Below are 15,050 nucleotides of genomic sequence, written 5' to 3' on the forward strand. Positions count from 1 at the left end.
GATGTACAGAAAGCCTGGGAGATAAGCCTGTAAAGTGAAGACTAGGCATGGTCCACACTCATTTTAATCTTTCTCATCTCCTCTTAGCTCCTTGCACTGGACCCTGCTTTGTGCCAATGTAACTTCCTAGCCACCCTTGACCCCTACACCACCCTCAGCAGCTGGGCTGCTTGTTTCTTGTCTGCCTTGATCTTGAATCTTTTGAGACAAAACCAAATTCCTGTAGTCAAAGCAGACTGGTCCCATTCCTGAGACCAGGAGGAAAGAGTTGAGACATACCTCTGTGATCTTGTTGGTACCTGGAAGTACTTCCTTGTGGCAACTTCTTGTCTCCCACTCTGGGATATCCTGGCTGCCCGCAGGTTCCTCCATGAAATCCAGCTGAACTGTGGAGTTAACAAAATGAGTGTGGACAATCTGGCTACTGTGATTGGTGTGAATCTCATCAGGTCGAAGGTCGAGGACCCTGCTGTGATCATGAGAGGTACCGCTGGTCCCATGGTGATGGCAGGGGCAGAGGAAGTAATAACAGTGACATCACTACCAAATTGCTCTGCAATTTGCTGAGAGTTTTCTGTAGATTATCTTATCTGAGTTGTAAAATAACCCTGTGAAATCAGCAGGCAGTTTATTTTCTGGGTCACAGCAGAGCAGAGAGGTTAGAGATTTACCAGTCATCACACAAACATTTAGCTGGTGTTTCTTAATCTTTTAGTATTTTTAAACACCCTTAACCAGAGAGTACGAACAAATGTAATTTTATAAGACACCTCAGCAAGAGGCTACGTGTAAAGCTGTGCTGAAAAGACTTCTGAGGCTGTGTCTTAGTTCAGTGAACAAGAGTTCTGACACAGAGTATTGATGTCTGCCATAATTTCGGGGAGGCAGTACGCTTGGCGCACATTAGGTATGTGTGCAGTAAGAAATCAGATGTCATATTGAGGACCACATCAGGAGAGAAAGATGTCTTCATTTTTTTTCTTGTTGTAGTCCCTACTTCCTAATCAAAGATGATGCAGAGGACTATAGGCTGAAAACAACCCTTTTTCACCCCAGTCCCATATCCTTCTGTCTCATCCTTTTCAGGATCCCCTATCCCAAGCAATTAAGAAGGATTCTGTGAGGAATAACTGAAGTCCGTGGGGGCCATGTGGTTTTAGAGTCAAGTTTAGTGACACTTCATGGGTGGAGACCCTTGAGGACTGCCTGCCCCCTGCCCATGGTCTTGCACTACAAATCTCTTTCTTCTTTCTTTCAGGGACTCCTCAAATCCAAAGAGTGATGACCATGATGATCAGAGACCACGAAGTCCTTTTCCCCAAGTCCAAGGACGCACCTTTGTCACCCCCTGCCCCCCAAAATGACCCCAAGAAACCTCCAGTTGCACGAAGCTCTGTGGGCTGGGATGCCACTGAGGACCCTCCAATTTCTAGGACTGACAGTGTAAGTAACATGGTAAGGTGTAGAAAACCTTCCTCTTTCCATCCAACTCTTCCTTCAGTCCAGGTCATTCCATGTAAGAGCTGCTCTGGGCTGGCAATCTGGGGAGTCCTGGGAGATGCTATGGCAGTGGGCGCAGCTGGTATAGACTCCTTTGAATGCATCTTGAAAGCCTGGCATCTTTCAAAATCTAGTTTCTGTTCGTATCCTGGAGATGAGATTAGTGACATGTGTGCCCACCCCTCAGTGACTGAGCAATGGGAGTCCTCACTGAAGCCCACATTAAAAAGGAAACCCTTTCAAATGCAGTCCAGGGAAGTTTGATAGGGAAATTAATGTATACCACAGTGTAAATGTTTCAGTGAGAGTTGTTGAAAATTCCGGGTGAAAGTCCAGAGAGAACTGGTTTCCTGCTGAGCCATGAAACGTGATTTCTTTCTCAGAGTATGTGATGTGTTTGTGTATTATTTCCCTTTCCCTGATAAGCTGTCTCAGCAATGTCAACCCCTCATTTGTACTGAAGGATTGTGGCTCACGTTCACAATGTCAAAAAACTCTGCAGACTCTGAAATTTAGAGTAAGGCCAACAATTTACAAAGCTCAGCTACTTTTACATCTTTAGAGAAACAAATATTTTTTAAAAGAACATGTGAACTTTACGTAGCAGCTTGATTCTTGATGTGTGACCAAGTAATGAATCTAAAAGTCCCGGTTGACCAGGTGCTGTCAGCTGCCTTCAGTACTGTTAATCCTGTGGATGGTGAAGAAAGTATTGAAAAAAAGGTGGTGGTGGTTGTGATTTTTTTCCTGGATGATGCCTGTCTGGATACAGTGCATCTTACTAATACTCTAAAATCAAATTAATATTTAGGAATGTTCCTACTTCATATAGTGAAATCATCCTGGACGTCCTTGAGAGTGGCCATTTTGCTCATTTGACAGGTTTCTGTACTTAGTGTAACCCTAAAGAGAGGCACTGTGCTGGAGACCTTGAATAGATCACGTGTGGAGTCGTCACCCTTCCTCTGTAGGGCAGAATTTATCTTACACATCTGATAGCTGAGGTGCTGAGGCTCAGGGAGGTGGACCAGCTAGCCCAAGGTGATGGTACTAGAATGGCAGGAGAGTGGGACTTAGACCTAGTTTGCATCTCAGGGCCCAGGCCCTTCTGATTCCAGGTGGGGTTGCTGGCGCAGGTGATAAGCTAGAAGCCTCCAGTGCAGCTTGAGCCCTGATTTTCTGATTTTACATTTAGGGCTCAGTCTTTTTCTCTTTCTTCTTAATTTAATCTAAACATATATATCCATGATACAAAAACATCAAAACAAAAGAAAAAGAGATATGTTTAGAACTTCAGCTCCCTCTGCTCTCTCCACCCACCTCATTCTTCCCTGCCTTTATCAGTTCCTTTTTCGTCTTCCCAATGTTCCTTTATGAAAACATAAGTAAATATGAATGTAAACTGTTATTTACCTCCCTTTTTATACAAGGTATAACATACTCATTCTCTCCCCTTACACACACACACACAGGCACACATGCATGCTACTCTGTATCTTGAAGTTTTCTGTTTAATGGCATACTCTGGAGACATTTTCATGTCAATACATAGACAGCAACTTCATAAACTGTGTTTTTGGCAGATGTATGATGGTAAAGAATCTGCCTGCAATGCAGAAGACCTAGGTTTGATCCCTGGGTCAAGAAGATCCCCTAGAGAAGGGCATGGCAGCCCGCTCCAATATTCTTGCCTGGAGAATTCCATGGGCAGAGGAGCCTGGCAGACCACAGTCCATGTGGTCACAGAGTCGGACATGACTGAGCGACTCACACACATGGTATTCCATTCTGTGCATGGACCATGATCTACTCAGCCAGCCCCTAGAGACGAGCAGGTTACTTTTATTCCTTTATACTACAAACAAGGATGCCATAAATAATCTTGACCATGCTTTATTTAATGCTCAGACAAATATATTTCTGGCATAAATTCCTCGAAGTGGGATTGATGAGTCAGTAAATAGATTTGTAATGTAATTTTGATTAAAATTGTTAAATAGTGGTTGTCCTCTTTTGTGCTTCCACCAGTGATGCATGAAGTTATCTATTTCCCTACACTTTTCCCAGCAGAGTATGTTAGCTTTCAGGGGGTGGGGGTTCCCATCTGATAGGAAAGAACTGATATTTCATTAATTTTAATTGTGAAGTTTTCCTGTTGTAAGAGAATCCAAACATTGTTGTCATATGTGTAAGGGCCAGTTGCATTTTCCTGCATAAACCGTCTGACCTTGTTCTTTGCCTATGTCTCTATTGATTATTGGTCTTCTTCTCAAATTTTATGAACTTTATGTATTAGGGAAAATAGCCTATTGTCTGTGATATGCATTGCAAATATTTTTGTTAGTTTGTTAATTCTTTTTTGATTTAGCATGTAGTGATTTCTGTGGCTTACTTTTAATTTGGAAAATCATGGAAACCCATGTAGATTGAATTTATCAAACTTTTCTTTTATGGCTTCTGGATTTTGGTCATGGAAAAGCCTCCCCATTCTAAGGTTATTTTAAAAGATCCTATTTTAAGACTCCTTCCCACAAGCAATTGATTTTAGTCAGCATTTCACTTCTAGAGCATGAGTTCCTTCAAGTATTAATGTAATATTCTTCTGAAAAAAATGCCTGGCAGAAAATCAACTAATGTGACAAATTAAGAGATGGTCTTACCTAAACAGACATTTCCCCAAAGAAGACATATAGATAGCTAAGAAACACATGAAAAGATGCTCAACATTGCTCATTATTAGAGAAATGCCAATCAAAACTACAATCAGGTATCATCTTACACCAGTCAGAATGGTCATCATCAAAAAGTCTACAAATGATAAATGCTAGAGAGTGGGGAGAAAAGGGAACCCTTCTACACTGTTTGTGGGAATGCAAATTGATACAGCCTCTATGAAGAACAATCTGGAGATTCCTTAATAAACTAGGAATAAAACTACCATACAACCCAGCAATCCCACTACTGGACATATATCCTGAGGAAACCATAACTGAAAAATACACAGGTACTCAAATGTTCATTGCAGTACTATTTACAATAGCTAGGACATAGAAGCAACCTGGATGTCCATCGACAGATAATGGGTAAAGAAGTTGTGGTACATATACACAATAGAATGTTACTCAGCTATAAAAAGGAATGCATTTGAGTCAGTTCTAATGAGGTGGATGAACCTAGAGCTTATTATGCAGAGTCAAGTAAGTCATAAAGGTCATATATTAATACATATATATGGAATCTAGAAAGATAGTATTGACAACCCTATATGCAGGACAGCAAAAGAGATACAGTCATAAAGAACAGACTTTTGGACACAGTGGGGGAAGGAGAGGGGGGATGATTTGAGAGAATAGCATTGAAACATATACATTGTCGTATGTAAAATACATAGCCACTGGGAGTCTAATGTAAGATGCAGGGAACTCAAAGTGCTCTCTGACAATTTAGAGGGGTGGGATGGGGTGGACGATGGAAGGGGGATTCAGGAAGGAAGGGACATATGTATACCTGTGGCCAATTCATGTTTATGTGTGGCAAAGACCATCACAATATTGTTAAGTATTTATCCTCTAATCTAAAATACAATAATAAAATACCAAGGAAATAAAAGAGACGGTCTTCTGGAGTTTCATAGATGCGCACCCAGGAGATGGCTTCTTTCAAGTTTCTCATCCTGAGAACATGACACATGTGACAAAAACCCATGTAACATCCATGGCCATTTTTTTTTTCAGGCCAGTGACTCAGATGCAACCAGCCCCACTGGACAACAGCCAAACGATGGGTGTCTAGAAGACAAAGCATCCAGGGACAAGCCAGGGGATTGGAAGCCGCAATCACGAAAAAGGACTCAGACGCTCCCAAACCGGAAATGCTTCTTGACCTCTGCTTTGCAAGGTGCCAACAGCTGCAAAACAGAGATATTTAAAAATGAATTCTGGTCATCTTCTTCGGAGGCGAAGGCTGGGGATGGGCACAGGAGAACGATGTCTCAAGGTGTGCCGCAGCTTTTCGACTCCCAGCGAACTTCCACCTATGATAATGTCCCCACCCAGCCCGGGTCGCCTGGGGACAAAGCCAGTACACTCTCACCCCAGGCCTGTGACTCCAAGAGAGATGCTCTTGCCAGCCTAAACTCTGAAACTGGGCCTGGGAAAAAAATCTCTGGTGAAGAGGAACTTGAATCTTTGCAGAGGATGGTCCAGGAGCTGCGAAAGGAAATAGAAACACAGAAGCAAATGTACGAGGAACAGATTGAAAAGTAAGTCAATCCCAGAGGGGCTTGGGCAGCCACTTGGTTTCCATATTAAAAGCAAATAGGGATTTTTCTCTGCCAAAGGAGTGACATCATGAAACTTCAATTATAGACGACAGATTCTATAGTAAGTAGTCTGGCCTAATGAAGAAAAAGGGCAAAAAGATTGAGGAGATGACCAAATTAGTGAAAACACTAAACTTTAAATTCGTGGAAAAGTAAGTATGTAGCTTAAGTAGCTTAACCAGCTATTTCCAAAAAGTGATTGTTTAAGCATCAACGTGCCTTAATACGAGCTTCCCAGGTAGAGTAGTGGTAAAGAATGTGCCTGCCAATGCAGGAGACACATGGGAGGCAGATTCAATCCCTGGGTTGGAAAGATTCCCTGGAGGAGGAAATGGCAACCCACTCCGGTATTCTTGCCTGGAAAATTCCATGGACACAGGAGCCTAGAGGACTGCAGTCCATGGGATCGCAAAGAGTCTCATGCATTTGCCCTAAAACATTAAGAGAAATTTAAAAACTTTTTTGTATTAATGTCATTCACCAACTCTGCAAATATTTATTAAGGTGGCCACTCCTCCTGAAGGGGACAAAGTCTTCTGAATCCAAAATTGGGTGGGGGGTGGGGACTCCCAACTCCTCCATGGGAGAGGAAAGAGGACTCAGTCTATAATACTTTCTCTAATCTTCATGCTTCAGACATCCCTTCTCATATAATACCTTCAGTAATGAGGTGAAATAAGTAATACCCTCATTTTACAGAAGAAATAAGAGTTTGGGAAGTATAAAAAGGTTCCTAAAGATTGCACAGCTTATCATTGATGGGCCTGGGATTTGAACCCGGGTCAGCCACCCTCCCGAGCCCACTCAGATTCTACCTCTCCACCACTGGAATCAGTGGTCAAGATCTAGCAGTGTCTCGTGAGGTTGCCCTCTGAACAAGAGGGATGTGGAGAACTGTGAGAAGAAAATTAGATTTGTGATGAGTACGATTACAGAAAGTAAAAGTGTTACTCAGTCAGTCGTGTCTGACTCTTTGCAACCCCATGGACTGTAACCCACCAGACTCCTCTGTCCATAGGATTGCCTAGACAAGAATACTGGAGTGGGTTGCCGTTTCCTCCTGCCAAGTATCTTCCCAAATCAGGGATCAAACCTGGGTTTCCCACGTTGCAGGTAGATTGTATACTGTCTGAGTCACTAGGGAAGATGGGAAAGAATCTTCCTGCAATGTGGATTCCAGAGGAATGTCTAATTTGGCTTTAAGAAGAAATGGGCAGTGGTAGGCAATACTCTGATGAGAGGCCATTACGTGCAGCATCGACCGGGCCTGTGAAGTTAGAAGCCAGTGAAAGTGTTAGTTGCTCAGTTGTGTTCAACTCTTTGCAACCCCATGGTCAGTAGCCCGCCAAGCTCCTTTGTCCATGGAATTCACCAGGCAAGAATAGTGGAGTAGGTTGCCATTCCCTTCTTCAGGGGATCTTCCCGACCCAGGGATTGAACCGGGATCCCCTGCACACGCTGTAGATGGGTCTCCTGCATTGCAGGCAGATTCCTTACCATCTGAGCTACCAGGGGAGCCCAGGGATGGGCTCAAACAGGAGCTCAAGTCTCCATTTAAGAATGTCTCTGCCATTGGGTAGCATGGAGGCAGTATCTCACAGAATGAAACTCTGAAGTGACTTTTCTAATCACATTCTCCTCACAGGCCTGAAATTCCCTACCGTGGTTTAAAAATGTCATATATACGCTCATTTTTCAAGGGTTAATTCAGCACAGCCTGAAGGGGGACAGACAGGCACCTGGGATGAGACCAAGATTTGGGGCAGTAACAGTGAAAATCCTGGGAATTCAGGAATCCAGTAGATCTTGCACTTTGAGTAGGATTCAGAAGTGTGGGTGGGGCTGGAAAGACCATTGCTGTCAAAGGGCAGCTCCCTGGATTCTCCAAATCTTGGTCTCCAGGAGCCTTCATGAGAGAAGGCTCTGATCCATGGTCTGCGTGGAGCAGGATGAGAAGGCACACATGTGTACACAGGGGCTGGGGATCCCTACACAGGGGCTGGGGATCCGTACACATGGAATCTGGGTGAGATTCAGCTGTCAATCAACACTTCCACAGAGCAGGACAGATGTAAGACGCTAGTGGGCTCTAAGTATTAGAGGTGGTATCTTCATTCAAAGACTTTATAGGGTGGTAGAAGATACAAAACACAAAACGACATGAAAAACAACACGAGATGTCACAGGATGGATGATAAATGACGAAAGAGGAGCAGGAACATGCTGTGGGAGTTCAGCTTTACTGGGAAGTCCTCCTGTCTGGGGTGGGACACACTAGGAGGCACAGGCTGGAGATGGGTCTTGTGATATGGAAGGTGAAACGGACAGGGTGGCAGTGGGCAAGGCCGGAGGGAGAGTCTAGAGGTCATGCCTTGTCATCCCATTCTTTTCTTCCCTTCTTCATAGCCTCGAGAAGGAAAATTATGACGTGTGGGCTAAGGTGGTGAGGCTCAATGAAGAACTGGAGAATGAGAAGAAGAAGTCAGCAGCCTTGGAAATCAGCCTCCGCAACGTGGAACGCTGCCGGGAGGATGTGGAGAAGAGGAACAAGGTCTTGGAAGAGGAGGTCAAGGAGTTTGTCAAATCGATAAAGGAACCCAAGACCGACGCTTGAGGATCCCAGGAACCACAGAGACCGCCTGCAGAGACCCAGCACTGCTGCCTTTCTTGCTGCTAACCAATAGCCAGGAAGCAACATCACTCCCTAAGAGGGAGACGACATTTGGAGGGAAAAACATCACATTTCCCAATAAATAGATCGGTGGAGTTTGCAAGAGGAGAAGAGTGAGCGGGGACTTGTGTGGACAGCTCTGAGCCCATGGGGCTGTATTTGAAAGGATTGCATTATTCCACGGTGGTTTCAGCGGAGTGAAACGGCACCTTCCATAACTGGATGGCTGTGTCCAGTGGAGACTGATGCAGGCCACAGGCAACAGGCTGCCCCCGACATAGGCTGGACTGAAGTGTTAGCTGTGTTTCCGTTGTGGAACAACTTGCTTGGTCAGATGTCTGACTGGGATGTCTCTGAGACACAGGGGCCAAAAATAATATTCAGCTTTTGAGTTCTCTGCCTTGGGGGAGGGGAACTGTGTTTTGAAGAGCGGCACCTGCTGAAGCCGGGACCCCATTCTGCCACCCCCACCATGAGGCACACTCTCCAGGGCTGGAAACTCAAAATTAGTGTTAGGCAAAGACAAACCAAGCAATAAACTGTATTTATGAAAGCAAAACTCGTTAGAAAATTATATTCAAATAAAGAAAAAAAAAAGCAGCAGCAGGGCTGTTGGTAATCCATGCAACACCTTTATGAGAGTAAATGACTCCCCTTCCTGGGGGCAGAGACATCCCTCTCGAGGCACACGGTGAGCAGGACATGGGCTGTGTTCTAATTCCACTTGCATTTCAGGGGCCGCGATTGCATAGGTCAGGCCCACGATGATACAACTTTTTTTAGACGCTGTTTGTGTGTTTAGAGTCATGTCCATCAAGTGAACTCCGGGAGTTGGTGATGGACAGGGAGGCCTGGCGTGCTGTGATTCATGGGGTCGCAAAGAGTCAGACACGACTGAGCGACTGAACTGAAGTGAACTGTGAGTTTAGATAGTAACAGTCATATAATAATATTTTTCCTGTTTCATGAAAATGCATATGATTTTTTCTTTAAATGATCCCGAGGCACTAGAGAAAAGCTAGGGCTTTCCCAGCTGAGAGTTGACTTTTCCTTCTATATTAAGCCAACCTGGTAGAGGCCCCTCGTGAGGCCCCAGGCCTTCCTAGGAAGCATGGTGGAGTCTTTAATGGTTTTTGTCATCATTCTAGTTGAGTAGTCTCTAAGCTCTTTTGATCATGTACCCCATCAATAGAAAATATTTGAGCATACCTTCCTCAACATGAAAAAAAGTGAAAGTGTTAGTCGCTCAGTCGTATCCTATTTTTGCAATCCCATGGACTGTAGCCTGCCAAGCTCCTCTGGCCATGGGATTGTCCAGGCAAGAATGCTGGGGTGGATTGCCATTCCCTTCTCCAGGGTATCTTCCCAACCCAGGGGTCAAACCCGGGTCTCCTGCATTGCAGACTAATTCTTTACCATCTGAGCAGCCAGGGAAGTCCATCCTTCTCAACATGTTTATTTATTTATAAATGATATACACATACTACTATATTAATTTATCATGTATATCACAAAACATACACAGGAAGAAGCTGAATAACGATGAGATAAAAACTGACCTAAGTAAATATTCTCAAATGTGCTTTCAGCTCTGGAAGCCCCTAGCCCAGTTTCCCAGTGGGTGTTACCTGTACTCATATTACATATTACATATTTCATCCATTACTCCCATAAATATGCTTGACTTTGGGAAGACGCATGGCTGAATTAGTGGTTTGGAATCTCCGGTTACCACAATGAGAGTTTAGCCTTCCCCAGCATCTGTGTCTCCTCGTTACTTCTTTTTCTCCCTTTTCTTCCTCTTTTCCTCACTCTGGTCATCATATCCCTCACAGAGTGAAAGGCCTGGACAGGAGCTGTTTCCCAGTCTTACTACCCAGGCCCTGTTCCTCCCACCTCCAGCACCCTGAGGACCAGACGGATGGAGGACAAGGATGACACGTAGAGTTCCTAGTAGAGGCCTGCTTACAGCCCATTGAGGGCAGGGAGACTGATTTGGGACATTATTAAGTAAAGCAGTTAAATATTTGATTTCCTGGGATTTGTTTTTCAATGACAGAGTAGCAAACGTAGAAACACTTCCTGAATACTTGATGTCCACTGATGAGTGTCTGTAGTTCTGCCAGGCATGTGTGCCACATGTTCCCATGGGCTCCTGACATGGACCCTTTGGATGCTAATACAGACTTGAGTGTGGAAGTAGCCGGCTTCATAGTTCCAAAGGGAACATTTGTCTGCAGGTACAGCGAGGAAGCCCTGAAGCCTGTTTGTTTGGGGGTCCACATTATAGGAACTTGCTGGCCCACATTTGAGTCCCAAGCGCCTCCTGGTCAGATCATGCCTCTCATTCCACGCCTTTTGCCAGAACCACAAGATCACAGAGCGACCGGTCCAGCTTCTGAAGCCAGTGTCTCAATACCTCTTCACAATTGAGGGCATCTGGCTTACCGAAGCTGCCCCTACCTGCTCTGGTGCCACCCTCCACATAAGGAGAACACAAAGAAGCGTTTCTCCAGGCCCTCAGGCCCTCAAATCCAAGGAAGGGCCAGGGAAGCAGATCTGGGGTCTGAGGCCAGTGTCATCAAAGCCCCCAAAGACCACCTACAAGCTGCATAGCAGTGTAGCTGCAGCTCACCTGGACCCGGGAGCTGGTTTCTGGAAGCCAAACCCAGACTGACCTTTGCCACCTCTGTTGGAGCCTGGAGCTCCCAGTGTTACTTTCAAAGCCCTGCAATGCGCAGGATCTAAGGAATCTGCCTTTTCCCTGCCACCAGCCCTTTACCGTCCCTTTTCTTCTACCTGCACAGGTGCTGAGAACTTCAAAAAGTCTGCAATATGCACTTTCAAACCCCTTGCCCTCTTCTCACCAACATTCTTCACTTCCTCACTGCCTCGAGCATGGCACGTTTTCTCCTATGCGTGAAGCAGACCTGATGGTCTTCCATCTGTTTGTGCATAGGGCAGGAGACTTTGTATTAGGGAATTGCCTGGGGTAAGTCCTGATTTCATCTAACAAAATTCCACAGATGGGGTGGCATTTATTTGTCACAATTCTGGAGGCTGGAGGCTGAGATCAAGGTCAGGTGAGGTCCTTTTCTGGGCTGAAGGCTTCCGGTTGTATGCATACATGGAAGAAGCTCTGTGGGGAGCTCCATGGGGGCTCTTTTGTAAGACATTAATCCCATTCTCAAGGGCTCCCGCCTTATGACTTACTTCCCATAGGCCACATCTCCTATTACCATCATCTTTAGGGCTGAGGATTTCTACATATGAACTTTGGGTGGAAGGGAAGCAAACATTCAGATCAGAGCCATTCTTTCCCAGTGAATTTTGGTCAGTTTGAGCCTCGAGAGATGGAATGTGACATCACAATACCGAACCTACTGCAGAGGATGCAAGCAATAATCGTTTTTGTTGTTGTTTTGACCAATTCTTTCAGTCCTGCTCAGATGCCCATCCTCTCGGGAAACATGGAGCAGAGGGCTCCCAAGCAGCCTGAGGCTCTGGAGAAGGGGAGGGCCAGGAGCTGCACGGCACAGGAGTGGATGGCTGGGCTCTGGGTTCAGGACAGGAGGATGCATATGCGCTGACATCATGTAAACTTCCACATTCCACTACTTCCTCTGCAGATAGCATCAGGTCACGTGCTGCCAGATAGCATCAGACGTGTGCTGCCGGGGAGCAGAGAGATCACTCAGAGGCTACTCCTGCAATTCACGTGGGCTGCCCTCATAAGAATTGCAGGAAAGCTTTCATCCTGCCGGGAAGGCTGGATAAAAGGAGGCCCCGGGGATGGAGATTCAGCTGTTGCTCAAGGCTGGCCTTTGGTCAGCCACAGAGAGAGCTGCTGACTGACTTCAGATGAGAAGTGAGTGCAGAATACCAACAGGGAGGCCAACCTCTCTTTCCTCTGCTGCCTGGAAACTGTTTTACGATCCTAGAATAACAGACTGGAAGATACCCTTGAACTTGTCTAATCTAACCTATTCACTTAATGGATAGTGAAACTGAAGCCCAGAGACAAGTAAATTGTCAGAGTTCACAGAGCAATGAGGAAAAGGTTTAAAGGGCTCCTCTGTTCCACCGTTCAGTGATGTTTGTGATTCTTAGCTTCTGTCCGAGGGTTCTGCCCCCAGACCAGGACCATGCTGTGAAACCCACTGAACGTCTGTCACTTCAGTGCTTCCGAAATATGGAGCTGGGCTTAGCTCTTGGTCACAACCAAGACCCACCTAATATGGCATTTTCCACCTACTCTGCATTACCAAAGCTGTCTTAAGACAGTGGTTCTCAGACTTAGCCTCACAATAGAACCCCCTTGATCTGAGCATCAGATCCTACTCCATATCAACTGAATCAGAATATTAGGAGTGGAGCCTAAGAATTAAAAAAAATACAAAAAACTTTTCAATTACTTCTAATACAGACAGGATTGTTAAACATGAGTCTAAAACTGCTAAGTATGACTCAAGTCATGACTAATAATAATATTAAATCTACCTGCTCCCTCTCCCATTTTCAATCAACACAAATATACACTCTGTCCTCCCTACATGTTGGTTTATCATGGGTTCATTCATATAAGGTAAGAGATGCCTACAAGATAGAAAATGGATTTATGATATGAATCCATTTTTCAGATGGGAAAAACTGAGCCTGAAGATGTTACCAAACAACTTTAATATAACAGTAGCTTAGTCGTGAATAAATCCAAAGAGTCTGAGACTTCCTTAATATATGGGGATACACTCAACTTACTTTAAATGCTCACATAAGCAAAGAAGGTAAGCCCTTGAGAGCCTGATTTAAAGAGTCTTAAGAATGTGTGTTAGTAGCTCAGTCATGTCTGACTCTCTGCGACCCCAGAGACTGTAACCTCCTAGGCTTCTCTGTCCATGGGATTCTCCAGGAAAGAATACTGGAGTGGATTGCCATTCCCTTCTCCAGAGGATCTTTCCAACCCAGGGACTGAACCCAGGTTCCCTGCATTAGAGGCAGATTCTTTACCATTTGAGCTACAGGGAAGTCCCAGTCTTGAGAATGACTGATTCAAACCATCTCTCTTGCAGACTCAAGGCAGATAGCGACATCTCTACCAGGAGCCTTTGGGATATTAACCATGAGTGTGACAGTCCTAGGAGACACCCATGAAATTTCCATTAATCATTAATACCATCTTTATACCATGTAGTTATCTGATTCCTAGCAGAGAGCTGTGTGATTAAGATGGGAACCTGGCTGGCTAAATTGTGCTATGGGTGGAGGTGTGGATGGAGTGTGGGATGTACCACAGAATAGAGCAGGTGAGGGCCCTGGTCACCTGAGAGCACAGGTTATACAATCTGAGATGGGTAAAGAGCTGTTTCATAGTTCAGTTGCTCAGTCATGTCTGACTCTTTGCCACCCCATGGATTGCAGCATGCCAGGCTTCCCGGTCCTTCTCTATCTCCCAGAGTTTGCTGAAACTCATGCCCATTGAATCAATAATACCATCCAGCCATCTCATCTTCTGTTGTCCCCTTCTCCTCCTGCCTTCATTCTTTCCCAGCATCAGGGTCTTTTCTAATGAGTCACCTCTTTGCATCAGGTGGCCAAAGTATTGGAGCTTCAGCTTCAGCACCAGTCCTTCCAATGAGTATTCAGATTTGATTTCCTTTAGGATTGACTGGTTTGATCTTGCAGTCCAAGGGACTCTCAAGAGTCTTCAGCACTACAGTTCAAAAGCATCAATTCTTCAGTGCTCAGCCTTCTTTATAATCCAACTCTCACATCCATAGTTGACTACTGGGTGAGGAGGCAGGGACTTACAAAGGGACAGGGGATTCAAGCAGCAGGATGGAAAGCTCATTTGCCCTCAAACAAACCTGATAACAGATCAAAGTTGGCACTTTGACTTCCTTTTCTACTCTCTCCTCCCATTTACTAATGGCTGTCCTCCCTGCCTGCAAGGCCAGTCACGTTCAAACATCGTTCTGGATCCTTGATCAGTGTCATCATCGACATCATAACAGTCCCTACCATTGATAAGCAACAAATACCACGTATTCTCTGCAAGGCACTATGCCAAGTATTTTGTACATGTCATCTTTAAATCTTACATCAACTCTTCTCTTTTTTTGTTTTGTTTTGTTTTTTTTGAAGAGAAAGGAAGAGTAGCTTTATTACTTTGCCAGGCAAAGGGGGAACACAATAGACTTGTGCCTCAAGAACTGTGCCTTAAACCAACACTTGGATTAAGTGCTACTAGAGCGACTGATCTGATCTGATCTGATCTGATACCAGTTTTACAGAGGACAAAATTGAGGTTTCAGTGTAGCAGAGCTAGGAACTGACCCAAGTCTGTCCAGTTTGCCTAGTGTTAGAGTGGATCACTAGCACTTCAGAGAAATTAAAAATTTCTAAAATTTAAAATTAAAAATTCTAAACTACAATTCAGAGAAACATTTCACTCCCTAGATCATAGGTTTATTATACAAGAATATAGCTCAGGAACAGCCAGATGGAAGAGATGCATAGGGCAAAGTAGACGGGAAGGGGCACAGAGCTTCCTTGATCTTC

The 15,050-nt window shown here is 44.8% G+C and overlaps 1 protein-coding gene across 5 annotated transcripts in view; it reads left to right on the forward strand.

Moving 5' to 3' along the window:
• Positions 1–9,092, forward strand: part of ARHGAP25 (Rho GTPase activating protein 25) — a 94,730-nt gene extending 85,638 nt beyond the window's left edge. For all 5 annotated transcript variants that reach the window (XM_015473507.3, NM_001046392.1, XM_010810125.4 and 2 more), the window contains 4 exon segments: positions 363–484; positions 1,259–1,443; positions 5,235–5,761; positions 8,228–9,092. In XM_015473507.3, the coding sequence (XP_015328993.1) occupies positions 363–484; positions 1,259–1,443; positions 5,235–5,761; positions 8,228–8,435 (1,042 nt within the window). In that variant the 3' untranslated portion in view covers positions 8,436–9,092.
• The last annotated feature ends 5,958 nt before the right edge of the window (positions 9,093–15,050 follow it).

Source organism: Bos taurus, chromosome 11 (assembly GCF_002263795.3).
Source record: "Bos taurus isolate L1 Dominette 01449 registration number 42190680 breed Hereford chromosome 11, ARS-UCD2.0, whole genome shotgun sequence".
In the NCBI taxonomy this organism is placed as follows: Eukaryota; Metazoa; Chordata; class Mammalia; order Artiodactyla; family Bovidae; genus Bos; species Bos taurus.